Source organism: Liolophura sinensis, chromosome 11 (assembly GCF_032854445.1).
Source record: "Liolophura sinensis isolate JHLJ2023 chromosome 11, CUHK_Ljap_v2, whole genome shotgun sequence".
In the NCBI taxonomy this organism is placed as follows: Eukaryota; Metazoa; Mollusca; class Polyplacophora; order Chitonida; family Chitonidae; genus Liolophura; species Liolophura sinensis.
In genome coordinates, this window is record NC_088305.1 from 21,514,723 (window position 1) to 21,541,925 (window position 27,203).

The 27,203-nt window shown below is 37.7% G+C and overlaps 3 protein-coding genes across 3 annotated transcripts in view; 1 reads left to right on the forward strand and 2 right to left on the reverse strand.

Annotated features, from left to right (window-relative positions):
- The window catches only part of LOC135478179 (dynein heavy chain domain-containing protein 1-like), a 146,431-nt gene extending 144,316 nt beyond the window's left edge, over positions 1–2,115 (reverse strand). The window contains 1 exon segment of the mRNA XM_064758450.1: positions 1,980–2,115. The gene's annotated coding sequence lies outside the window, so the exon portion shown is untranslated.
- A 207-nt stretch (positions 2,116–2,322) lies between these two features.
- LOC135477969 (coiled-coil domain-containing protein 34-like) lies at positions 2,323–27,028 on the forward strand. The gene is made up of 4 exons (XM_064758206.1): positions 2,323–2,463; positions 4,461–4,715; positions 8,264–8,811; positions 26,337–27,028. The coding sequence occupies exons 2-4, from the start codon at positions 4,468–4,470 to the stop codon at positions 26,477–26,479; spliced, it is 939 nt and encodes a 312-aa protein (XP_064614276.1). The 5' UTR covers positions 2,323–2,463; positions 4,461–4,467; the 3' UTR covers positions 26,480–27,028.
- On the reverse strand, positions 9,783–22,523 carry LOC135477709 (trichohyalin-like). Its single transcript, XM_064757902.1, has 13 exons — positions 22,496–22,523; positions 20,890–21,914; positions 20,493–20,693; positions 19,799–19,897; positions 18,856–19,069; positions 18,128–18,372; positions 17,439–17,617; positions 16,534–16,658; positions 15,949–16,077; positions 12,836–12,996; positions 12,081–12,281; positions 11,103–11,198; positions 9,783–10,695 (listed from the first exon to the last, which is right to left on the reverse strand). Exons 2-13 carry the CDS (start codon positions 21,901–21,903, stop codon positions 10,498–10,500), a joined length of 2,862 nt encoding a protein of 953 aa, XP_064613972.1. The 5' UTR covers positions 21,904–21,914; positions 22,496–22,523; the 3' UTR covers positions 9,783–10,497.
- Positions 27,029–27,203: the final 175 nt, after the last annotated feature.

Sequence of the window (27,203 nt, forward strand, 5' to 3'; positions counted from 1 at the left end):
TTTGGCATCTAGACAATGAAACTGTTAGTTATAAACCTGGTGACAGTTTATTTAATAACATGTAAAACGCTTAAACACGTTTTCATATACAGTAGTAGGCCTCTACTCCACTGGCAGGATTTGACATTAAAGTGAAAGACACCACCTCACTAAAGCTTGTGTCCACTGAAAGACTACCATTCGAAGTATCTTAAACCGGCATTAAATATTTTTTAAAATTTTTTCCAACCCAGTAAAAGTTTAGTGAAACTTCATCTTGTCACAGCTTCAGCGAGTCTCCATTATCGACAATCACATTTACTCTAGCCCTCTAACGCTGGAGGTATTTACTGTTTAATGGTCTAAGCAGTACTCTGCGGCAGATTAAAGTTGTGGACCTTGGGGAAGACAGACCGAATGATAAATAGCTTTCTTGGAAATTAGACAAAATGGAAGGATATTTCTTCCACTGCTTGAACTGTTCATGCAGAGGCCTACTATATCATTTATACAGTTTACGAGTAGCCTGCAGATGCAAGGCTGGGGTATTCCTGATTCAGGTTGTAGCCTCCAGAAGGGTTGCAATGATACCAGTAATTCTCACCCCTATTAAATGTTTACAAAATTACAATAGATTGTTGTACATTTGGATTCCAATCAATTGTGACACAAATGGAAATAAATCTAAGCACCACTGAGGTTGATCTAGGCATTCGACTGTTGCTGGATATTATACTTCAATTTTGTAGTGGTGACTTCCGTGATGACAGCAGTGCTGACCTAATTATTGCCAGAATTATTAACGTCACAGAGAGCACCTCGGCTCAAACACGGCATTTCAATAACTTAACTGTATTTTATAAAAGAAAACAGAAAAACATCCCTTGTATGCGAGAAAGACAATGGGCAAATAAATTCAGAGAAAAAAATTTTATATCATAAGATTTAATTAATTTTAAGCACTGTTCAATGAGAAAAACCTACGGCATCCCTACTGAATTTTTCACTGACTCTGACATTTGTTACTTAGCAACTGCATGCTGACTAAACGCTAACATGAACGATAAAAAAATGTTTATGTATAATTTAAACGTGTCTAAGTAGGCCTATGGTCTGTTGAGGAGATGAATGCAGCTTGGGCCGAGATAGTATGCTGCTGTCTGACACAATTTGTGATACCGTCGTTGAATATTACATGGCTTGTGAATCAACTGATTTTACGTCTGTGCTGGTCCGAAAATGATACAGACCTGCCCCACAACACTGTATGAAATGTCCCTTCTGCTACACATAAATAATCTCAAAGCGATGTCTGTGTTATAATATGTGTGAATGCTGTGAATGGGTAAAGGCTGTGTCACAGCTTATGCCATGCAATCTAATAGAAATATGTTCGATGGGATAAAATTCTCAGCATGGCTGCCTCGATTCACACCAGCCACTTGTGCAGTATTGTCATATTGTTCTACATGTTATTCAGTGAAATCCCATTAAAATAATAAATTATGATACTTTTCAGAAAGCTGAACTATCCTGCTTTCGACTGAAATATGTTTTAGCCAGGTGATGTCTTGTCCTTTAACTCTGAATGACAGATATATCCAACACTGATTCAGATATAAACTTGAATATGACTAAATCTTGACCAAAATTAAGTAAGTATGTTGAGCAATACCTGTACACCCGATTTATATCCCACTGATATTTAAAGTTATCTTTTGAGTTTGAGTAACTACGTGCGCGCCATCAGATTACTATTTACTCGTCTTTTAAAAAGTCATTTTACCTTGAAATGACACAATTTTATATGTAACACACTTTAAAATGGTGGAATCGAATGATAATCATCAACGACACAGAGTTTCGTTGGTTTCTGAAATGTTTCACATTGGTGGTAACTGTCATATGACAACAACAACAACACGCACTGACCAACCTTTAAAAATGAAACAATTTTCTGTTCACAATTTTGTCATAATAGAACACCGAAAGCTCACTACCTTAGTGGCAATTCATTCGTCAGATGATCAACCCTTTCTTTCATCACTTTACGGCATTTCCCTGTAATTTGGAAAAAGCAACCCACGAAGACTTGAAACGTTGACTACCCGCCAAGTGGAACGGCATCACCGTTGTCAAGCCGCCATTTTACTACAAATCTCGAAATAAAAACATATGTTAATAATTTTTATAATGGTATTTTAGAGTTAATTAAATACTTAATGATTTATGTTACATATTTCTGGACCAAGAACAAAATGTTTATGTTTTTCATTTTTAACCAACTGCTTTGCTTGAATTATTCATTTCCGCCGGCCGTGTGGAGCGCTCAGGTTAAAATTTTGGATCGTGTTTTGACTTGACAAAAACAATGGATCTCAGCGTGTGCCGTCTTATCTGACAGATGACTTGTACAATCAGATATAGATGATACCAGACAATCTGCAAGAAGTGCACGTTATACGCAACAAGGGGACATCCAAGGTAAGAATCTCTTAATGTTATCATTCATTCTTGGTACTGTCAGTTGTCAACCAATATTTACCACTGGTAAATTGTTTGATGCGCGGTTTTCGTGACATCTGATTATCGGTAATGTAACTAATGTTGCAAACTAATCTTTTACCCGTAACGTGTGTCTTCTTGTATTTAAAATCTTTTGTTGATAAACGAAGGCTGGAAATTATCTTTGCCATATTTTTGCATTAGGGTCTAATCATTAAATATACTGTAAATCAGAAAATTGATTATTTCTTTATTTATCGCTGTCCAAGCCATGAATCTAGATGCTTAGCAGAGATGCAATTTTGAATCAGCAGGTACATGTCAAGCCAAGTCAGCCAGTCAGCGCCAGTTGCCTGTCGATTTTAGCTTGACAGATGCTGTACGGCATACAAATTTGGCATACATGTACAATTTTCAACTTCAAAGGTTATTCACTGCTGATGTAGAATATTTTGTGATGAAGAAAAGGTGCCATTTGTTGCATTACTCTTTCCTTTCCAGAACATTTACCTGTCATCTCAAAATTTCCACTCTACTCAGCAGCAAGATTCTTTTTAATTGCAAACTGATAAAATGCTCTGACAGTTTGATGACAGTGCCATCATCATGTCTACATGTGCATGATTCAATTGTGAGAATGCAATTCTGATTCCTGCTATGAGAGATACATTGTAAAATGAGATCATTTTGAGATGGAATGTGTTGTAATTCCACTGCTAAGCTTTTTATCCTTTACCAGTTATTCCCACTGATTTCCAGTGTCAAAAATAAACTTGTCTGTTCTGCCATTTTCTGAGTTTTTTGTAAGTCTGGTACTCCAGACCTCTGCATTGCTCCATCTACATGGTCTAGAGGGAAAAAGGGATCTTATGTGATGGCACTGCAGAAGAGTTCATTGGGACAAAAAAAGAGCATGTGAACGGCTGAGAAAGGAGATAACACAAAACTGCTCAGATACAATGTATAATTATTAGTAACGGCTTGTATTTGAAGAAATTACACAAAAATATTCTTCTTCGAGAACTATGACACATTGCCTTTAGGTCTGCATTGTTTCTCCCATGGCTACACCAATGAAATCAGAATTATGACTGCAACTGCATATATGTATTATTATGATTATCCAGAATCTGGTCAAAGTGTAGGACTCATTGAAAAATCTCGTAACAAAAGTTACTCTTTGTGGTGCAATAAAATGACTTCTTCTTATCCCGCAAATGTCCGTAAGAAAAAGCAAAGTTGGACATTTGAATTAGATAGTTCATGCCATCTTTGGGAATATATTGTGTTATGACCAGTCAACTCTCTTGAAAGGCCCGTAATGACTGCAAATTTCTAAAATGGTTTTTGAAAGAAATTTTTTTATTGTTTTCCCTTCAACGTTAATATCTTTAAAATCTTATGGTTTTCATTAGCCAGAAAATTGGGGGAAAATGTATCTGGAGTTTTAGCCTCAGCTAATAGCCTACAATGCACATTTCACAAGAAAACTGACAGACTACGTTTATATCACAAAAGTTAGCCCCCTTTGGGCATCAACTCCTAACATAAGCTTAAGTAGGGAATGTTCCTTCCCAGTTTTCACAATTACTTATCTGTAATATGAGCTTCTAGTTATTATTTGTTACAATTTGTTGCTTTCCTGGAGGCTGTTTCACAAAGTGGTCATAATGTTACACAAGGTGTGTTGCAAGTGCCAGGTGGCGTAAGCCGTCACAATGCGACATCATGGTGTTTAGGACAGTGTAACGTTAAGACCCCTTGGAGAAACCGGGTCCAGACTCTTGCATAAAGAACAAACTCTGTTCACAAGGCTGATTTTTGAAAATCTGACTTTGCACCTAAGAAGTGACTGATACCTGTACTTTCATAGCAATAAACAATAAAATTTTAAGTACAGACATACTGTACATGTATTGTTCAAAGAAATTAATATGTTACTAACTTTCCTGGAATTATTCTCATTTCTGCTGTAGCCTCAGCATGAGTGCCCGACCACGCCCTGTTACCGCTACCGTGACTAAGCCAGAATGGATGAAGGCAGAGTACGCATACCGTCCCTACAGCCACTCCCTGGATTCCACAGGCTCTACTGAGTCGTTGATCTCATGTCTGGACCATGACAGTTATGAGAGCAGTGCCGATGACGAACAGGAAATCGTGGCCAATCAAACACCTACTGCTGCTCCTTCATGTAAACAGTCGATGGTCACACCCGAGAAACATGACAAGTAAGACAGAAAGGAAAAGACCTCTAAAAATGGAAGTAGGCATCACCATGTAGACCACTTTAACTATGCGCAAATATACTTTCATTTATGCTGTTTACATTTTTGTGAAAATGGTTAAAGGTGGGCTTTATGAACCATACTATCAGTGTTTAGGAACTCTGACGTCACCTGAAGTTTTCCTAACTCTAGTCATGATACTTAACGTTGGAATAACTCTTTTTACCCATGAGTAAAAGATTACTGAAATAATGTTCCCAGAAATTCCTTTCTGCTGTTGAACATGAGGAAAGAATAGTCAGTTGAGATCAGAGTTCCTATATACCGTCAATATGGTTCATAACGCCCACCATAGTTTTCAAATTTTTGAATGCCTTTCAACACTCTTAAAGAAATCTGAAAAAATAAATGAAAGTATTTTTAAGCATACTTTTCAGTTGTCTGTACGATAACCGTTACTTCATATTTTAACTTTCTTTTACTTTAAAGGAGAAGAAAATTTAAAAAAAAAGACACTATAGGCTGAAAAGAGCACATTTTTTTTCTATCTGGTGGTGCCTGCTGCATTATTTTACAATTTTTCCTTGATATACACATAAAGCCTGAAAATCGCAAAGCTGGTATAAATCGCTCAGTCCATTGCGTCGTCCATCTCTAACACCCTGTAATTTATGCTTGGGGTGTGTTGCCTCTCAGCCAATGAGTGTCATTAAAACTGCCGGCTTGTTTGTGTAAACTCAGAACCTACGTCCAACATTCCGGTTTCCCAATTGTCAAGCGGAACTATATTGTTCGCTACCTTCTGGGAAGAAGAGTTCTACCGGAAATGTACAGACTGCACTTCGGCGGTTTCCGACGGCAATTCTCCCTTCAACACTCAAGACTTCAGGACTAGTTCTTAGGCACACAGTCCCTAGTGGATTTTGGCGCTGACTTAATTTATGATTTATCAACTTGAGGTACATATTAAAATTTTTTACGGCTTGAACTTGCAAGGAAATGCATACCCTTTTCAATGGTATTTGATTGATATTTAAATTTTCTTCTCCTATAGTATTCAGGATGCCTATTCGCTAACAAGTGTTAAATTGTAAATCTTAAAAGAGTCTTTTACTAGTGGATAGTTGTATTGTGTAATAAGACATAGATACATGCAGCAGCATGGTTCAAAATTACCATTGGCTTGTCAGACATGTCCGGAAAAAAAAATGGTCTTGTCCATCAAAACTTATGTGCAGCATGGACAACTGTCCGGTTATATGTTTGACGATGAAAATTTGCACATACATGAAAATATGCTATTTTGATCATTTTCCCAAGTGTTCAAGTGGATTTATAGCGGCGCCTTTTATTCGTAAGAAAAAGTCAAATTACTTCAAAACATTGCTTTGTTGGAAAATCGCATTTCCATACAATGTACCAGACTTTCTGTACGAGACTTTCTTTGTTGCAAAAATAGATTACCCTGTTCCTGTGGCTTTTCATTGAGCAAAGAGACGCAAGGCGCATATATCGCAACGTGAAATTCACAGGGACAGAAGTGCGACTCTAGAAATATGGTAGTCACTGGGAGCGAAACGAAAAATATTGAACGCTCAAAACGACCGACTAACTTAAAATCAGGTATACCAAGCAGTCAACTAGTGGATCAGTATCTGACCCAAGCAATGAAGCTATCCAACAACAACGTCAGCCACAACGTGATGATATTTCAAGGATGACTGGAAGCGATGTATTGCACCACATTTGAAAATTACAGTGACTGCAAATTACCCCCCCACCCCCACCCTGGTCAGTTATTAAAACAGATACCATGAAAAAATAAGTACACAGTGCATTTAATCATATTTTGGCCAACAGTTCAATGGGGAGAAATTTTGTCCTGTGAGTTACAAAAATGTCCGATAACGTTTAGGGATCAACTGGACAATTGTCCTGCTGGCTTTTCCTCTAATTTCTATCCCTGAGCAGGGCTTGAAATCAATACCAGTCTACCTGCCACAAACAAGCATAAATTGTATGGCTTAGCCATAGCTGAAGTAATGGCTGTCCTGGGGCATGTGCTTTTGTAAAGTTCAGTTCATATTTCTACAGTTGGGACAAGTTTTCACAGGTAAAGGGAGTCGTTTGTGATGGAAGGTGTGGTTATTGTTCTGTTGTGGTCCTCCTGGTGTAAGGTGTGGTGAACCACCTAGTGAAAATTGTGAAGGTCTCCCTGGTGGCCCTACCTGGTGGGAGGTGCGGTGGTCCCCCTGGTGGAAGGTGTGTTCTGTTGTGGTCCTCCTGGTGTAAGGTGTGGTGGTCCCCCTGCTGTAGGGTGTGGTGATTCCCCTGGTGGGAGGTGTGCACATTTATGGTCCCCCTCATGGAAGGTGTGGTGGTCCCCCTCGTGGAAGGTGTGGTTATTCCCCTGGTGGGAGGTGTGCACTGTTGTGGTCCCCCTCATGGAAGGTGTGGTGGTCTCCATGGTGGAAGGTGTGGTTATTCCCATGGTGGAAGGTGTGGTTATTCCCCTGGTAGGAGGTGTGCACTGTTATGGTCCCCCTCATGGCAGGTGTGGTGGTCTCCGTGGTGGAAGGTGTGGTGGCCCCCCCCCCCCCCTGTTGGGAGATGTGGTGGTTCCTTGGTGAGAGCTGCATAACATGATTGCGAGGTTGACATGCTTGTCTTTCAAGATATAGGGCACACAAGGTGTTTGGTCAATGCCAGCCTCAGACAGGGAATCCTCAAGATTTCCCCGCTTCCACTGTTCTTCAGGGGCCACTTTAACAAAGACTTGTACGATATTACACATATAAGACAGTGGTACCTTAATAGTGATGCACAAATGGTCGTATGACAAATGTAGGATACATAAATGTCGTACGCCATTTTGTAAAAGTGGCCCCAGACCTTTGTGACTTTTTTCGGACAATATAGTATGGCTGCATGGAAGCAAAGTGCCCAAAGTAAACCACCAAGCTTTGGCAAGTTATTTTGGCGATCTTGGTCAAAGGAAAGTGGTACCTAGCAAAGTTTATGTGAGACTACACATGTAGAGCATCGATGGTGTTGATCCAGTGTCTGATCGACTAGCAAGTCCGTTTTGCTACTCTCATGCTCCTAGTACCATTATTCATAAATATTTTCACCTGTGAAAGAGCAAATTTCATTGTGAGTTATGTACGTTTTGAATTGATTTTAGAGGGAAAGCAACAACGATTGTGTACGGCATAAAACAACAATCAAATAACCAAATAAATCAAACCATGTTTTGTCTTGACATGAGCCTTTTTTCATAGATACATTTTCACATGTTAGCAGCAGGCACGGTTGGAGGCTTTCATCATATTTCACAAAATCTGTTTTTCTCAGTTTCCTCGTAGCCAATATATGTGTTTTCCACCATAATGCTGGTTACCGCTGTATATTGTAGCGAAATTCTTGAGTAAGGCGCAAAACTCCAATGAAAATGAATAGGTAAATGATGTACATGTTCACCTGGGGGCATGATATGGTCAGTCAGCGTTTATACTCAATTTTTTACTTGTTTTGGCTTCTATGTATTTTAGGGGTACTGTCAATGGCAGCTGGTGCAGGAAAAAAATGTCGAGGAAGCTGGCGAGTAACGAGGTGGCAAGTGATTCTCTACTGTCTCCGTGGGAAAAGTGGCTGGTAGAGAAAGCCCAGGAGGACAGACAGCTCAAACAGGAAGCACTGGCGAAGAAACGAGAGGAGAAAAGACAGCAAGAAATCCAAGAGGAAGAGAAACAGGCAGCTTTGCTCAAAGCCAAGCTTAAACAAGAGGAATGGCTGAGAAAGAAAAACTATGAAAGTAAACTTAGAATGAAACTTGAAAAGCAACGACTCGATGCCAAGAAAGACATAGAGGAGTCCAAGAAGAAACAAATTGAAGAGAAGTCGGAGGAAAAGTTTAAAGAATGGCAGCTGAAGAAGAGGCAAGAGGAGAGACTGAGGAAAAGAATGGAAAAGGAGAAGAAGGAAGAAGAGGAGAGGAAACGAAGAGAGAGGAAAGAGATGGCAGATAAGAAGTTTGCGGAATGGTGCAAACAGGCTGAGAATCGCCCCAAGTCCTCCCAGAGCTGCCACGGGGACAGAGGTCAGTGTAACACTCTTCATGTCATTATGTTGATTTTTTTTGAGCACAGAGATCCATGCGAGGGAATTTCTGTCAGCAACCTGTGTATGGTTGTGGGTTTCCTCCAGACTGTGCCCGGTTTCCACCCATCATAATGCTGGGCGACATAGTATAAGTGAAATATTCTTAAGTACGGCATAAAACACCAATCAAATATATATATAAATGAAACAGAGATGATGAAAATATGTCTGGTGAACGTAGCCCAATCGTAGCCCTGAACCACAAATACCCTGGCTGTGCATCTGCAGCTAGGCTATTTAAATGAGTAAACGTGACGTCACCTGGATCACCTTGATATTTGAGACGTGCTGAAGGTTTGTCAAGACGAAGTTTCAATAAACTTTTATTAGGTTGAAAAAAAATCCCAAAAAAAATTATTGCCTATTTAAGATCCTGTACTTTTTGACCGGTAGTTTTCAGTGGACATGAACATTAGCCGTCGTATAAATGAAATATTCTTGAGTATGGCGCAAAAAAAAAAAAAACAATCAAATAAATTAATTCTGGGCGGAGAAATCCAGAGTAAAACCAGAATCGTAAATGACAACTCTTCAGACCAAAGAGCCAGTAAGGGTCACATAAAAATGTCGTGTACAGTATATTGAAAGGTTGGTAATCCATGGCAGATTTAAGAAAGCAGGTTAAACACCTGAACAAACTTCAGTGGTTTGAAGAATGTACATGTATATCTATGTATTCATGCGCCTCTGAATATTGCTGTAAACATGTGCCCCGGCCTTACGTGGGAAGGTCTGTCAGCAACCGGCAGATGGTCGTGGGTTTCCCCCCGGACTTTGCCTGGTTTCCATCCACTATAATGTTGGCCGCCGTCGAATAAGTGAAATATTCTTGAGTACGGTGTAAAATACCAATCAAATAAATAAATATATATAAAGGTGTACCAAGTCTGAACATGGAAGATAGGGATGAGAATGGAAGTTCTATATTAAACTGAAAAACAACAATGAAATGGAGAAATTATTTTATGTTTTTGGGGGATTTTTTTGTTTGTGGTATATGTACAGTGAGTTTTGGAAATCCTGTGAATACATCTAAAACAGGTATTGGACGATTCAATGGTGAATGTCATTAACAACACATGATATATGATAAACTTTTCTTTACTACATGTGGTTTATAAATAGGTTACAAACTTTACAAACAGTACCCTTTATCCGTAAAGCTAGGGTAACTGGTTTAACAGAGAAGAACATGTGGGTTTTTAATAGGAAACGTACTTGATTAAAGTATATAAGCTCAAAGACTCAAAGATCACTGAATTGTGTACAGGCAGCTTTTTAAATTTGCATAATCAGTTTGTGATTTAAAACAAATTTGTTTGCTGCTGTAAATCAGTTACCAATCACTCTGTGTATATTTTAATACTAGAAGGCAGTAAGGCTGAACCATATAACTGATAAATGTTACTACAGTTTCATCCTTTGAACATATTGGAAAGACAACTCGTTAAATACTGATGCTAAGGTGAATACTATCACAGACAAATGTAACCGTGATTCAAAATACAGCTGTTACCCTGAAAAAGATAGGCAAATGTAAAGATTGGACGTATACCATGTTGAACGGTAATAAAGCAGTTTTCCACTCTTCATTTCAAACAATGTGTGAAGTAATGGTGACATTTCATGTTTCTGCGGCATCCTCTTTTTCATTTGTCTCCTCAGTATGGTCATTGTTGTCAGCATCTTTTTCAGTGTTATCATTGTCTTTTTCGTTACTGTTGTCATCGTCATCATCATCGTCGTCATCATCATGGGTTTCATCTCTCAACTTGATTATCTCCCCTTTATCCTCTTTGTAATCACTAGGTGTCTTTCCTTTCTGTTTTTGAAATGCAAAAAGTTTAAAAAAATATTTGTGTTCATTCCAACAGTAATAAAATGTAATTCAACAATTCCAAAAATATTATAGTTAGATGACACAAAATTTATGTTTGCTCTTCATACACTTGTTTATCACTTGTGATGCACTTGTTTATCACTTGTGGTCATCCTCATCATTTTAAAACTATTACTTACATAAAACATTTGTTCGGCTTTCATTTGTAGTTTCCTTCTTTAACATAACTGCATACTATGAAAACTCTATTAAAAGTCAAGTACAAATACATGTATGTCTATGATCAGAAAGTTCTTTTAGATTTTGATTTATAAATTATCTTAGTTTTACAAGAAGTTTTTATATTTTTGTATTACATTAGCTTTAGCCTGTATGTGTGTTTAACTTACCACATCTTTGACGGTCAGATCTGCACCATGTTCTACCAAGAGGTCAAACAGGTCATCTGACAGGGCAGCTGCGTAATGGAGCGGAGTTCTGTTCAGCTGAAATGAGAGGAAGATACTTTTACATACATGTATTTATACTGTTGAAACATTTTTTAAGATCATTGATATTTTACCTCAGGGATCCATATAGCAATTGAAAGAGCTGTAGATTTCCTTACCTTAGACAGGTAAGTTAGGACAGTGTGGCTTTATTGTTAAGCAGTTTTAAACTTCATATTTGGTCTTCATGTACTATGGATTATGCTTATTGAGTTTTGACACAGGTACAAGTAGGTGTGGAATCAGCTGATTGGGAGAACTTGAGCCCACTGACCCAACTATGAGTATTTCACGTCAGTAAATTTGTGCATTTGTTGTGAAAATTCATTGTTGGTGATTGTGTACTTGGAATCAAGATAACCCTGTATTAAGGAACAAACAGTGTCTTGTACAGTACGTGTGATTCGCAAGGTTTTAATAAAACCCTCTAAATTTGACACGACATACCAAGCAATCTATCAGCCCACATTAAATACGCAAGCAAAGCAGCGTATTATGGCTCAGGAACTGTCACTGATCCACTCCCAGTACTTCCAAGACCCTAGTCCCGACACAGAATTTAGAACTTCGGACAACAGCCCTCGCATCATATCGTAGTATAGAGTTTGAACTTTCTCAAAAAGGCATCTCAATTTATAGATAAGATACAATGTAGCCGCTGTGAATCTTTAACCTTTTTAAACTTCTAAGAACTTTTTTTAGTGGAATTTATGCATATAATTATTATGAAAATGATTTGTGGCTGCGACTGATGATACAAACTTCATAAAACTGCGCAAATGATTTCTCTACCCACAGTTCTGTCAGAATGTTTCAAAATACTGGTCGCAGAAAAAGTTTCATAGGTTGAAGAATTAGGGTAGCTGCTAACTGACTTACATTGTCCCTGGCTTTGACACTGACGGGAAACGTCTGGGTGATGTACTCTGTGACCTCAGGGTGATCATACAGCACCGCGTTGTGCAGAGCGGTCCGACCCTTGTTGTCCTTGGCCAGGACGAACCGTTTCCTGTCGAGTGTCTGTCTCACATCACGCTCTACCCCTGATTTCACAGCTTTGGCTACCTCCGTCACTTTGGTCTATGGCAGAATAAGGGATGAAAAAAAAACACCTGCTTTTCATCTGAACACTTCACAATTTTCTTCTTGATGTGTAAAAATTGTGTCAATCACCATTTGGTTGAAATAGAATTTACTGTGTAGTGTTAGTTGTCATCTGGTTGATATTTTGTACACAGATGTATGTAAGAGAAGAGCTCCAAAGTCAGAACAGATTGATGTCTAACCTGGAACTATCTCCAGAATTTGGACAGACCTGGGAAATTGCACATTTGTGATCAGTTGTCCAATTTGGACTGCATAACCACCACCACCACCCCACCCCCACTATCCTTTTCTTGTCATGCCTCCACTTTATTAAAGCCAATTTACATACAATTTTCATCCAGACTTGCTTGTTTATGCTCATATTTGATTTTTACCATGAATTACCATTTTGATCTGGAGTTTAAACTTAATTCTAAGCAATATTTTACTCAGAGCATTACACAGGAAGAAACGTTGGGGGTACAGCTGCTCAAACATAGGACAAATCTTATTTTGAACTCAGAAAGCTTTGCTTTGCTGTGACACACCTGTAACTGTGGGATTGCGCTGATAAAGTTCGTGACCTCCTCGGGTAAACCCTCTGTGCTGACCTTGCTCAGAATGAGTGGGAATTTGTCGTAACCTTCCAACAACAGCCGCTCTAGTTCTGCCAGCTTTTCTCCCTCCAACATGTTAGCTATGTAGTTGTCTGAAAATTAATGTCCGGGACAAGAGAAATATTGAATGCACCTTGCTGTTGTAAAGGGATTTCTGTTTATCTTCATTTGAACCAATATTGTGCGCAAAGGTTAATACAATGTTAGTAATATGTACATGTATTTATTATGTAGGAAAATGGAATGTAACCCAGTTCATCTACTGGATACATTGGTTTATAATATACATGTAGCTCTGTACACAAATTTGAGTTTGCGCAATTTTTGTGGATAAAAACGATATATGTACATGTATTTACCTTTAAATTTGAGGGTACTCAAAACTGTCAGTCCACAGTCATGAGGTCTTGACATGTTGTTCTTTAATGCAATGCTTTGTGTTGATACTTTTTACATGTTAGAAGCATGGTAATTAATCTGCATTAATTCTGGCATGTTGGCAATATTTCAGTGATTCAGTCATATTGACAGTGATTCAGTCATATTGACAATATTTCAGTGATTCAGTCATATTTACAATATTTCAGTGATTCAGTCATATTGACAGTATTTCAGTGATTCAGTCATGTTGACAATATTTCAGTGATTCAGTCATATTGGCATTAGTCAGTGTGCAGTCATATTGACAATATTTCAGTGATTCAGTCATATTGACAGTATTTCAGTGATTCAGTCATATTGACAGTGTTTCAGTGATGCAGTCATATTGACAATATTTCAGTGATTCAGTCATATTGACAATATTTCAGTGATTCAGTCATATTGACAGTGTTTCAGTGATGCAGTCATATTGACAATATTTCAGTGATTCAATCATATTGACAATATTTAAGTGATTCAGTCATATGGACAATATTTCAGCAGTTAAGTCGTATTGACAATATTTCAGTGATTCAGTCATATTGACAGTATTTCAGTGATTCAGTCATATTGACAGTGTTTCAGTGATGCAGTCATATTGACAATATTTCAGTGATTCAGTCATATTGACAGTATTTCAGTGATTCAGTCATATTGACAGTGTTTCAGTGATTCAATCATATTGACAATATTTCAGTGATTCAGTCATATTGACAATATTTCAGTGATTCAGTCATATTGACAGTATTTCAGTGATTCAGTCATATTGACAGTGTTTCAGTGATGCAGTCATATTGACAATATTTCAGTGATTCAGTCATATTGACAATATTTCAGTGATTCAGTCATATTGACAGTGTTTCAGTGATGCAGTCATATTGACAATATTTCAGTGATTCAATCATATTGACAATATTTAAGTGATTCAGTCATATGGACAATATTTCAGCAGTTAAGTCGTATTGACAATATTTCAGTGATTCAGTCATATTGACAGTATTTCAGTGATTCAGTCATATTGACAGTGTTTCAGTGATGCAGTCATATTGACAATATTTCAGTGATGCAGTCATATTGACAGTATTTCAGTGATTCAGTCATATTGACAGTGTTTCAGTGATGCAGTCATATTGACAATATTTCAGTGATTCAGTCATATTGACAATATTTCAGTGATTCAGTCATATTGACAGTATTTCAGTGATTCAGTCATATTGACAGTGTTTCAGTGATGCAGTCATATTGACAATATTTCAGTGATTCAGTCATATTGACAATATTTCAGTGATTCAGTCATATTGACAGTGTTTCAGTGATGCAGTCATATTGACAATATTTCAGTGATTCAATCATATTGACAATATTTAAGTGATTCAGTCATATGGACAATATTTCAGCAGTTAAGTCGTATTGACAATATTTCAGTGATTCATTCATATGGGCAATATTTCAGTGATTCAGTAATATTGACAATATTTCAGTGATTCATTCATATGGGCAATATTTCAGTGATTCAGTCATATTGACAGTGTTTCAGTGATTCAGTCATATGGACAATATTTCAGTGATCCAGTCATGTTGACAATATTTCAGTGATTCAGTCATATTGGCATTAATCAGTGTGCAGTCATATTGACAAAAATTCAGTGATTCAGTCATATTGACATTATTTCAATGATTCAGTCATATTGACAATATTTCAGTGATTCAGTCATATGGGCAATATTTCGGTGATTCAGTCATATTGACAGTATTTCAGTGATTCAGTCATATTGACAATATTTCAGTGATTCAGTCATATTGACAATATTTCAGTGATTCAGTCATATTGACAATATTTAAGTGATTCAGTCATATTGACAGTATTTCAGTGATTCAATCATATTGACAATATTTAAGTGATTCAGTCATATGGACAATATTTCAGCAGTTAAGTCGTATTGACAATATTTCAGTGATTCATTCATATGGGCAATATTTCAGTGATTCAGTAATATTGACAATATTTCAGTGATTCATTCATATGGGCAATATTTCAGTGATTCAGTCATATTGACAGTGTTTCAGTGATTCAGTCATATGGACAATATTTCAGTGATCCAGTCATGTTGACAATATTTCAGTGATTCAGTCATATTGGCATTAGTCTGTGCAGTCATATTGACAATATTTCAATGATTCAGTCATATTGACAGTATTTCAATGATTCGGTCATATTGACAGTATTTCAGTGATTCAGTCATATTGACAATATTTTAGTGATTCAGCCATATTGACAATATTTCAATGATTCAGTGATATTGACAATATTTTAATGATTCAGTCATATTGACAGTTTTTCAGTGATTCATTCATATTGACAGTATTCAGTGATTCAGTCATATTTACAATATTTCAGTGATTCAGTCATATTGACAATATTTCAGTGATTCAGTCATATGGGCAATATTTCAGTGATTCAGTCATATTGACAATATTTCAGTGATTCAGTCATATTGACAGTATTTCAATGATTCAGTCATATTGACAGTGTTTCAGTGATTCAGTCATATTGACAATATTTTAGCCTTATCCATGGAGACTTTTGTGTTGGACGAATGGTAGTATGATCGAGATCCTGTTACCAAGAATTTCCACATTCTGATCAAGCCCTTTCTCTTCTGCGATGTCTCTTGGAGTCCTGTAATGTTCGTCTCTGTCAGCCAGACTGAAGCCTGAGTTTAGCAGGGCCAGAAGGTCACTTCCTGGAACCGTTACAAATCATGTCCAGGACAAACAAAGAAGCATGCGGCATACTGCTTTTTGTTAAGTAAAGAAATTCTGGAACACTTTCGTGCCAAGTTAAGATGTTCATATCATGTGAAGTTTAGACATATCCTGAATACTGCCAGAAAGTCAGTTAAAGGTAGAAAGTTTTAGTAACCATATTACACAGCCAGAGCAGATAAATATGTTATGATCCCAAGGCCATCCATACATAAATCTTTGTTTATAATAGGCATAACTTGGCCTCTTCTAGCGGTATTCTGTTTTCTGGATATAGTGAAAGAGACAGGGATTTTCAAGAAATTTATGCTAAGACAAAAAAAACTTGCATTAAAATGCCAATATAAACTTTAGTGCGAGTAGTGGCCCAATATTTGAATGATCAATCAGGTAATGCCGCAACAAGAAATTTTTTACTGTTGGCCTGAATCTTACCTTCCTGTCAGCTAGGCGATGAAGTTCAGACTGTCCAGTCTCGTCCTTGTCTTTCATACTGCCTTCAATTTCCCCTGTCTCCTCCATCACTGTAGGTAGGTCAGGGGCCTGCGATAAGATGGCCTCTTTAGCCCTGCATTGAATAAAACCAGCAAAAAAAATAGATTAGCCGTTTAACTTTTTGGGTTGATTTTGTTACTTTTTAATTCATAGCTATATGCAAATGTACCACATATATGTACAGGTATCTACATGTAAAGTTGTGATTCTGTGATGTTGGGACATCTCTGATAGAATTACATGGTACAAAATACTTGGGTGCTCTAATAGAGATTTAAGACTACGTTCATTTTAGGCATCAAAGTGGAGGTTCTTGAACACTGTCAGTAAGAATGGGCATGATGAGGTGTAATTTTCTTGCAGTTATCTCTGTTATCATCTTTAATGTGGAATATGTGATAATCAATCGTTGCAGTGATTACAAAATTACAAAATTGAAATGAATACTGATCTAAGCTTCATAGGAGTTAAAAAGTGCAGAGTTATGTACATGTAACTTTGCCTAAATGATTCCCAATCCCCAGGTGAGATAGCTGGTTCCCAATCCTCAGGTGAGATAACCGATTGCCAATCCCCAGGTGAGATAACTGCTATATGCCCCAAAGAATCCTGGTTTACCACATATCAAGGACAAATTCGCAATACGTGCAACATCCCCCAAGAAATCCATGTTGTCATGGCGTCAGCTGACCCCTCATTAAATGAATGCCCTATGTAAGAAGATAAGATGTCAAAAAATGGGATTGAGTGACCAACAGACAAAAAAAATTGACTTCTGTATAGAGATGCTTTATAATCGCAGCTCAGACTCCAGCAGGTTTTTATTGAAGCAACCTGAGGCTTCCAGACTCACCTGTTCTGCTGCTCCTCCAACTCCAGCCTCTTCCTCTCCTCTTCTTCTCGCTCCTCTCTCTCTCTCCTCGCCTCCTCCTCCCTGATAGCACGCTCCTCTTCCATACGTTTCTGTTTCCTCAGCCTTTCATTCTCACGTTCGTTCACTTCATCCTGAAGCTTCTGTTGTAATTCCCTCTCCTGGCGGAACACAGAAAATAAACAACGATGCGAGCTTTTTGAAGGAATTTTGAAGTAGGGTCCATTCCACAGAGCAATTCCTCCTAAATCCTCAACCTGTTTGACATTATTGGAGGTAGAGGAACGGAATTTTCTGTAAAGTTCATACACCTTTGTGCCCCTACCTGAGCAACACATGTTTTATAGTCTTCAGAAATGTATGAACTATATTACAGTCTTCAAAAATGTATAAACTGTATTATAGTCTTCAGAAAACGTATAAACTATATTTTCAAAGTGCAACTAAATTTGTTGTGTCCTTTAGTAGAGTGTGTGTACATGTTGAACATCTTATATGTGGCATATATGATGAACACATGTTGCTCTTAACTGCCTTCCTGCAGTATGTTTTTGTAATTTGAGATAGTCTGTATAGCTCAACAGATTCTGTCCTTTATACATGTAGGGCAGGGACTTGTTTACTCGTCAGAGGTGTTTTAATATGGAAATCATTTCTGGACTCCCTTTTACCTTTTGTTCGAATTCCATGTTGGCACGAAATTTATACAGGAAGTGGGCAAGGTATTCTATAGGATCCCACGGTCGCCGCTCTGCGATCTCAGCCAGGGCAAGGGTCAGGGCAGACCCCAGGTTGTCAGCCAGGTACTGGCCTTCATAGTTGTTCGGTCTTTTGTAGGGCTTTCTCTCGTGCTTAGGTATAGGTTTGTCATTTAGGTCATGCTCTAGGAGGTTAGGTGATAACTTGTCAGCATTTTCTGAAAAATCAACATGATCTGTCTTAGCACAGAAAGTTATTGATTAGCATTCAGTAGCTACATGTTGATATCTATAGTGGAGATGAAAGCATAAAAATGATGTAAATTTCAGATGAAGGTTATTTCCTTTGAACAGATGAAGTTGAGATGAGTGACATATATTACTCACTAAGTTTGGCATATATTAAAATATATTTTGGGTGGGCGGGGGGGTGTTTTTGATTTTACTTTAGAGAAAAAAGGAGCTTTGAAAGTAACATTTGTGTGGATATTTGGGACCACCTTTTAGTATATATATCATTTTTGTATGATAATGAGGATGCGATGCAGTTGTGAGGTTAGCAAAATGAAGGTCATGAAAAAAAACCATGAAAACACCTTCCTAACATGGACTAAATGGACAAAATTTTAGGTCCAGTACAATATTTATAGACATTATTTTTTCTTAGTTTTTTAGTTCTGAGAATCTGAATTTTTCTGTACCTTTTACAGTTGGTTCAGTTGTGACATCAGCTGTAGCTTCTGTGGCTTCCAGTTCGTTTTGAACCTCCGTTTGACCTTGAGATGTATCACCTTCTTGCTGTTTCACTCTCTCTGTGACTGGGGCCTTTTGGAGGATTCTCAGCACCCTTTGCTGAACTTTGTTCACATCCAGAAGTTCTGGGTTTTCCTTGTATTCCATTGCTGTGTGACCTTGCTGGAAAACCAGAAAGAGAATTTTACATATCGATTCATGTATGTGCAAACTTGAAGAACTGCTTCTGAAGAACAAAATTTTGCTAGAAATTTCCTTGTGTTGAAATTTTAGGTAGTTTCATTTGTTGCTGTCTATACATGTACTTGTACAGAACAAAGAAAGTATGATAAATATTTTTTGTCGATATCAGATCAGAACATAGATTCACAGGATGGTTCCCACTTTGTACACAAAGACGCAAATTGGGCTAATTGTGGATAAAAATTTGCCTTCAACATGGCACTTTGGAGGGCACATCATCTGGTAAATGGACAATGCATTAACCTGGATAACACCCTGCATTTTAGATTATTGCACATATGTCAGGTTTAAGAGCCATCTTTCACAGTCATGACAGCACTGCTGTGTGTTGAGCTGTTCTATAGTTTCCATTCATCAGAGCAGGGTCCTGTCCACAAAGTTTCCATAAGGTAGTTGATTGTAACAAGCTTGTCTCTGTACAGTATGTCTTTCTTATGGTAGTTGCAATGGACTTGGCCCAACATGGCTTTGCAGAACAGGTGCCGATTGTTTAAACGTGTGTTAAAAGTTAAGCCTGGCTTAAACCTTAATACAAGTCTTGGCCAAATACAAAAGTAATTGGACTGTAATCCAGACTAAACTAAATACCAAGCGTAACCGTCAATACACTGTTGAATAATTGGACCCAGGGCATTGTCTTCCAAGTACCTCATCTGTGGTATCCACAGCACCAGCATCCAGTAAAGCCTGGTAGATCTGACCTTCATCTTTCCAGGATGCGGCATAGTGGAGTGCAACTCTCCCAAGCTGAAGTGAAAGTAGAACTATTGATTATAATGTTACTGTTTTTACTGTTCAGGGCAAAACCGAATACTTTCATTTAAATGGCTGGCAATTCCTTCAGAATATTCTGCCTGTATCATACATGTATTAATTGGTTTTAAATGCCAAGGTCAAATTCCAGAACGGTTTGTTGAAGTTGAATCTTACCAGTAAGGCAACATAACATGTGTCTTTATTACATGTACATGTATATGTTTTCAAGATTCATATAACCATATGAATGAATGATAGATTTATGTAACCACATGAATAAATGATAGATTTATGTAATCATATGAATGAATGAATGAATGATAGATTTTTTTAACCACATGAATAAATGATAGATTTGTGTAACCATATGAATTACTGAATGATAGATTTATGTAACCATCTGACTTAACGCAACCTTTCCAGCCATGTTGTGAAGCATGTACCCATAATAATACCCACTTATGGAATGTATTCATGTGTAGCAGGGGCATGTATTTAGTGCAGAGAATTTCTTACCATGTTTTGAGCTTTGATAGGATGATTTTTGTTTTCCAGCACAAATACTTGTCATACTCGGCATACTTACGTTGTCCTTGAGATTGAGGCTGCCTGGTAATTGCAAGGCCATTTCCTGTGCCACCTCCATCTTTCTAAGGATAACGGCCTTTGTCAGGGGAGGTAACCCAGTCCTGTCATATGCCTCACACAGCTCCTTATTTTCCTGTAGTAACTCTATTACACCAGTGTTGCCTTCCTCAACAGCCTTGTGAACACTGGCGATTTTCTCCTAAAGGTGGAAAAGAAAATGTTTGTATGAATAATGACTTCCATGTGGCTGTGATGGTGCAGTAATTATTTAGCAAGAACATTTAGCAAGAACATAGACGGATTAGAAGGCCTTTGAAAGTAAAACCAGTACTGGTTAGAAATAAAAGTAGCGAAAAAAAAAACAAGGAAATGTGACATATTTCACGGACAGGTACCTTGTATTCTGACAGCTTTTCCATGAATTCCGCTGCCTCTACAGATGTTTCCCTGACATCGTCTGCGCTGACAGGATACCAGCTCCAGCCAGATAACACTAGACTCCTTATCTTCTCCACCTCACCTTCCAGAATGCGGCTGCGAACTTTAGCCTTTAAAGCATTCTCGGCTTCCTCAGAGTAGTCGTGGACATAGATAAGCTCCAGTACGGAATAACCATTTTCATCGCGCTGGGTGAAATCGTCCATTTTGTCTAGCAGAGCGGTGAATATAGAGGGTGCTGCATTGATGCTGACTGCCAAATGCAGCAGGGTCTGTCCGTTCATCCCGCGGAGGTTTGCATCCTCTCCAGAGTTTAACAGGCTCATCACTTCCTCAGGGTTATTCCCCTTTACTGCCAGGTAGAGCTTTGAGCCTGGCTTTTCTTCAGCGGGTTCTGCCTGTGTGTCCTTGTCATTTTCCATCTGTGCTTTTTCCTCTGTGGTTTCTTGCTGTGCTTTTTCCTCTGTGGTTTCCTGGTGTGCTTTTTCCTCTGTGGTTTCCTGCTGTGCTTCCTCTATGATCTCCTCTCTTTTCCTTTCAGTTTCTTGCTCTGGTTCCTCCATGGCTTCCGGCTGTGTTTCCTCTGCAGTTTCCTTCACAGCATCCTGCTCATTTTCCTGTCGTGTTTCCTCTGTAATGTTATTTGTGGATTCCTGTTGCGTTTCTTGTGCGGTTTCCTCTGTAACGTTATTTGTGGATTCCTGTTGTGTTTCCTCTGTAATGTTATTTGTGGATTCCTGTTGTGTTTCCTCTGTAGATTCCTCTTGTATAGGAGTTTCCTCTTTGATTTCCTGTTGTGTTTCCTCTGTAGCTTCCTCTTGGATAGGATTTTCCTCTTTGGTTTCCTGTTGTGTTTCCTCTGTGGCTTCCTCTTGGATAGGATTTTCCTCTTTGGTTTCCTGTTGTGTTTGATTTTCCTCTATGGTTTCTTCCGACATAACTGTCTTGTCCATTTCTTGTTCAGATGCCATTTCTTCCTCTACTACAAGGAAAATAAAAGATCTTGAAATTATATCTTGTACAAGACTTTGAATAAAACAGCTATAAAGCCACACATTATTGTAATGTACAGATTGTTTCTCCCTCCCAAACACAACCCCCTACTGCCTTTCACAGCTTTTTATTTGTATATATAAAGCTTTGAATAATTGCTTTTTTCCTAATAGATATAAATTTACAAAGCTCATGTATTTTGTTGTAAAAATGTGTAATTTGCAAGTCTGGATAATTTTCACAGTTTCAGTGCATGTGATAAGTTTTCATAACATGTACACGGATATTAAAGTTTAGTTGAGCTATGATTGGTAACAGTAACAATATGCTACAGGTCCTTTGATGCTCCACATCGGGTACAGCATTTTAGCATGTGTACATCCAAGCTCTTTGATCATGTATACTGTTGCCATATTGTAGATATGTAGATTTGTGTCAGTGCAATATTCTTTATACATCACTGAAAGTGAGATGACCACAAATTATACAGATTGCCTGCTCACTTTCTGCCTTAATGCTGATTAAGAAAAGCAAACTTTTATCAAAATATCCTGATTGATGAAGTTTTACCTGAGATTAATCTTGCTAATCCTCTGTCGGTGTGTTAATCCCCGCTGTCTCTCACGCATGTGTTTATACCAGTGTTACCCGCCGCACCTGTCGTTAACAGTGACCGTACCTGTACAGACAGGTTAATCTCCCCTACTCTACCTCAATGCCATACCTGCAGGCACCTGTAGTGGGGTGGTGGTTAAGGGGGTGTTTACCCTAGTAACCAGGTGTTGTGACTGCCTATGAGGAGCCAACGGCTCGTTGTCTGGTGTGTGTGTAGCCACTGGAACCTTTGATAGTGTACTTAACAATGTAACAGGTCTGGCTGAGGAGGCTTCAGAGTGGTGGGGGTGGGGTTGGGGGGGTTGTCAGTATACCAGTTCACACAGGTGTGTCAAAGCACCTGTACTCACTACAATACTGCTCTTGTTATCTTGCATAATACTGAACAGGGTTAGTGTTACTTGTACATACAATGCTTAGAACCCAGGAGGGGAGGGGGCTAAGATTGCTGTAGAAGTGGACAAAAAGTTTGAACTCGTAAATTTACCTAGGCACACACTGTGTGTTTCTATAAACACTTCTCTTCACCTACAAGCATTCCATTTTGGCTATGATACTGTATTGATTCTGCTTTTGTGGATTTAGTAGTCCTTTTTTTACCATGCTCAGATACGTGTGTATTTGTGGTGAATTTCTGGAGCTAATCATTTTGTATACAAAAATGTTCTTGGAGCCTGTAAGGCATATTTAAAATTTGAAGCATGTACTGGTATTAAGAGTTAAGAAGTTTGCTGTATGGTCAGGTGTTAGCATGGGTCAAAATTAACTATTTTTTTGCGACGACATGCAAAATACGACATCCGATATGCCCATAGGCAACCAAAACAGCTCAATCCCTACTTGCCCTGAAGAGATTTAATGTGCCTGTGGCATGCAGATGTGATAATTACAAGCCATGTGTAAGGCTCATTTTACACCATGCTAAAAGAATCAGACATGTGTATTTCCTCACACCCAGCTGACAAAATGTATTAAATGAAAACACTCTGTACACCTATATATTTCCTCACACTCAGCTGACAAAATGTATTAAATGAAAACACTCTGTACACCTATATATTTCCTCACACCCAGCTGACAAAATGTATTAAATGAAAACACTCTGTACACCTATATATTTCCTCACACTCAGCTGACAAAATGTATTAAATGAAAACACTCTGTACACCTATATATTTCCTCACACTCAGCTGACAAAATGTATTAAATGAAAACACTCTGTACACCTATATATTTCCTCACACTCAGCTGACAAAAATGTATTAAATGAAAACACTCTGTACACCTATATATTTCCTCACACTCAGCTGACAAAATGTATTAAATGAAAACACTCTGTACACCTATATATTTCCTCACACTCAGCTGACAAAATGTATTAAATGAAAACACTCTGTACACCTATATATTTCCTCACACTCAGCTGACAAAATGTATTAAATGAAAACACTCTGTACACCTATATATTTCCTCACACTCAGCTGACAAAATGTATTAAATGAAAACACTCTGTACACCTATATATTTCATCACACTCAGCTGACAAAATGTATTAAATGAAAACACTCTGTACACCTATATATTTCCTCACACTCGGCTGACAAAATGTATTAAATGAAAACACTCTGTACACCTATATATTTCCTCACACTCGGCTGACAAAATGTATTAAATGAAAACACTCTGTACACCTATATATTTCCTCACACTCGGCTGACAAAATGTATTAAATGAAAACACTCTGTACACCAATATATTTCCTCACACCCAGCTGACAAAATGTATTAAATGAAAACACTCTGTACAGATATATATTTCATCACACTCAGCTGACAAAATGTATTAAATGAAAACACTCTGTACACCTATATATTTCATCACACTCAGCTGACAAAATGTATTAAATGAAAACACTCTGTACACCTATATATTTCATCACACTCAGCTGACAAAATGTATTAAATGAAAACACTCTGTACACATATATATTTCCTCACACCCAGCTGACAGAATATATTAAATGAAAACATTCTGTACACATATATAAAATGCAACAAAAATTTGTCTAATTACATGTATGTCTTTATAGGATGAAAGCACGTGGTATGATATGTCACATTTCAGGTATTACTGTAGCAGTGAATTCACAGTACATGTATAGGTAGACTTCATTTCCATACTACCCACAACAGTGGACAAAGAAAAAAAGAAAACGGCTGTGGTATTTTCAGATGTAATCTATATTTACATTCCTTCAAAGTCTTTACACATATGTCTTTATAATTATAACATATTGTGTTTGTGCCTCCTGGCAACTGACACCATAATCTTGTCTGCACCATATCTGCAGAACACCTGAGCTAAATTGAATCAAATTTAGTTTGAAGGTTATATGATGACAACAGGCCTGAAGATTTGATCAGCTTTTTGGACAAGTTGCATGTCGGTCCGCTCATGACTTAGTTTAGTTTGCAGGTTATATGATGACAACAGGCCTGAAGATTTGATCAGCCTTTTGGACAAGTTGCATGTCGGTCCGCTCATGACTTAGTTTAGTTTGCAGGTTATGTGATGACAACAGGCCTGAAGATTTGATCAGCTTTTTGGACAAGTTGCATGTTGGTCTGCTCATGACTTAGTTTAGTTTGCAGGTTATATGATGACAACAGGCCTGAAGATTTGATCAGCTTTTTGGACAAGTTGCATGTTGGTCTGCTCATGACTTAGTTTAGTTTGAAGGTTATATGATGACAACAGGCCTGAAGATTTGATCAGCTTTTTGGACAAGTTGCATGTTGGTTCGCTCATGACTTAGTTTAGTTTGAAGGTTATATGATGACAACAGGCCTGAAGATTTGATCAACTTTTTGGACAAGTTGCATGTTGGTCTGCTCATGACTTAGTTTAGTTTGCAGGTTATATGATGACAACAGGCCTTAAGATTTGAGCAGCTTTTTGGACAAGTTGCATGTTGGTCTGCTCATGACTTAGTTTAGTTTGCAGGTTATATGATGACAACAGGCCTGAAGATTTGAGCAGCTTTTTGGACAAGTTGCATGTTGGTCTGCTCATGACTTAGTTTAGTTTGAAGGTAATATGATGACAACAGGCCTGAAGATTTGATCAACTTTTTGGACAAGTAGCATGTTGGTCCGCTCATGACTCTGTTTGTTAATCTTAGCATAGTAGCAGGCAATGACATTGCTTTGATGGTATCTCCTCAACTCCTGTGCCACTTTGCCAAATTCAGTCAGATTTGGTGGGAAGTGTAAAACTTAAGAGCATTAAGATTTGGTCAACTTTTGTGATATAGCAAGCTGCTTATTGGTCCATTACTGTAATTCTTCAATTCTTCGAATGTTTGCAAGGTGTTTTTTCAGACATATTCTGAAGGCGTTATTCTGTGTAGACTGATAAAATAATACTTTTTGTGAAGCCGTGAAATTGCCTCTAAAATAACATTATAAAAGTCACATTATAGTGCATAAATTGTACCGAAAATTGCCCTTTCATGTGCAAAAATGTTGAGGAATTATGGGTAGTCAGAATTCTGATATTGTAGCTGCTGATAACATTGTCTTCGTAATATATTAACATGTCTTTATGTGATAACCATTTGAACATACTGTGTAGCCATATCACATATTAGCAGTTTTAGCCTCAAATGTGTGTGCACTGTAGTGGCTCTTTGATAGAATAAAATATTGCCAGTTACATACAGGTGAAACTCTCACCCAACGATCATGATAATTCTGTGCTGCATTCGTTTATACAAATCTGTTCTCTTTGTTTCCAGGGGGAGATTATCCAGCTCCGTCGTTCTACAATCCCGTACCATGGCAACCGATTCCAACACCAAGGTACAAAGACGACCAGAAGAAACCCAAATCTAAACCCAAGAAGAAGAAATATGTGTGGAATCCCAACAAATATCTGTGACAGTACATATATTGTACATTATTATGTATACAGTAAATCACTTACAACTTCATGGAATTTTTTCACCGCCTAATCACCCTGATGTTTACTTAATTGGTGAAAGAGCAAGTGAAATTTATATGAACAGTAAATCACCTAACTTTATCGATTTATACTAACTAATCACCCTTCAGAACTACAGTTTGTGCAGGAGGGGGATTGGTTGGTGAAAAAAATTTCATGCTTTTACAGGGAATTGCCTGTATATACTGTACGTGTATCAAGATAGATATGTATATTTTATACAATGTAAATTCATATACATGTGTCTTAACTTTATCCGTCATGGTTCTCAGGTTTTATGCACTCAGGCAAGACTTAAAGGTGCAGAAAACATAAAAAATGACATAAAGATCAGATGAAAGAGTGTGAAAAGTTATTCCTATATGTGGTCTTCAATATTTTTTCCGATTTTTCCTTAAGGAGAAAAAGACACTTGAAAATAAATTTTGTATGGTGGGTATTTGGGACCACCTTTTGGTATTTATAGTCTTTGTTTAATTATGTCATAACTGAGGATGTAACACCGGTACAATAAATATTTTTGCACTAGAATTTGTTCTTTTCAGCTAACAAATGTATTAAACCTCAGTTTGAATCATATTTATGTTTTTAATATGTTCATGAATATTATCATAATTTATGTTAAATGCATATGTTTTGATATAAACAAAAAGTTTGCATT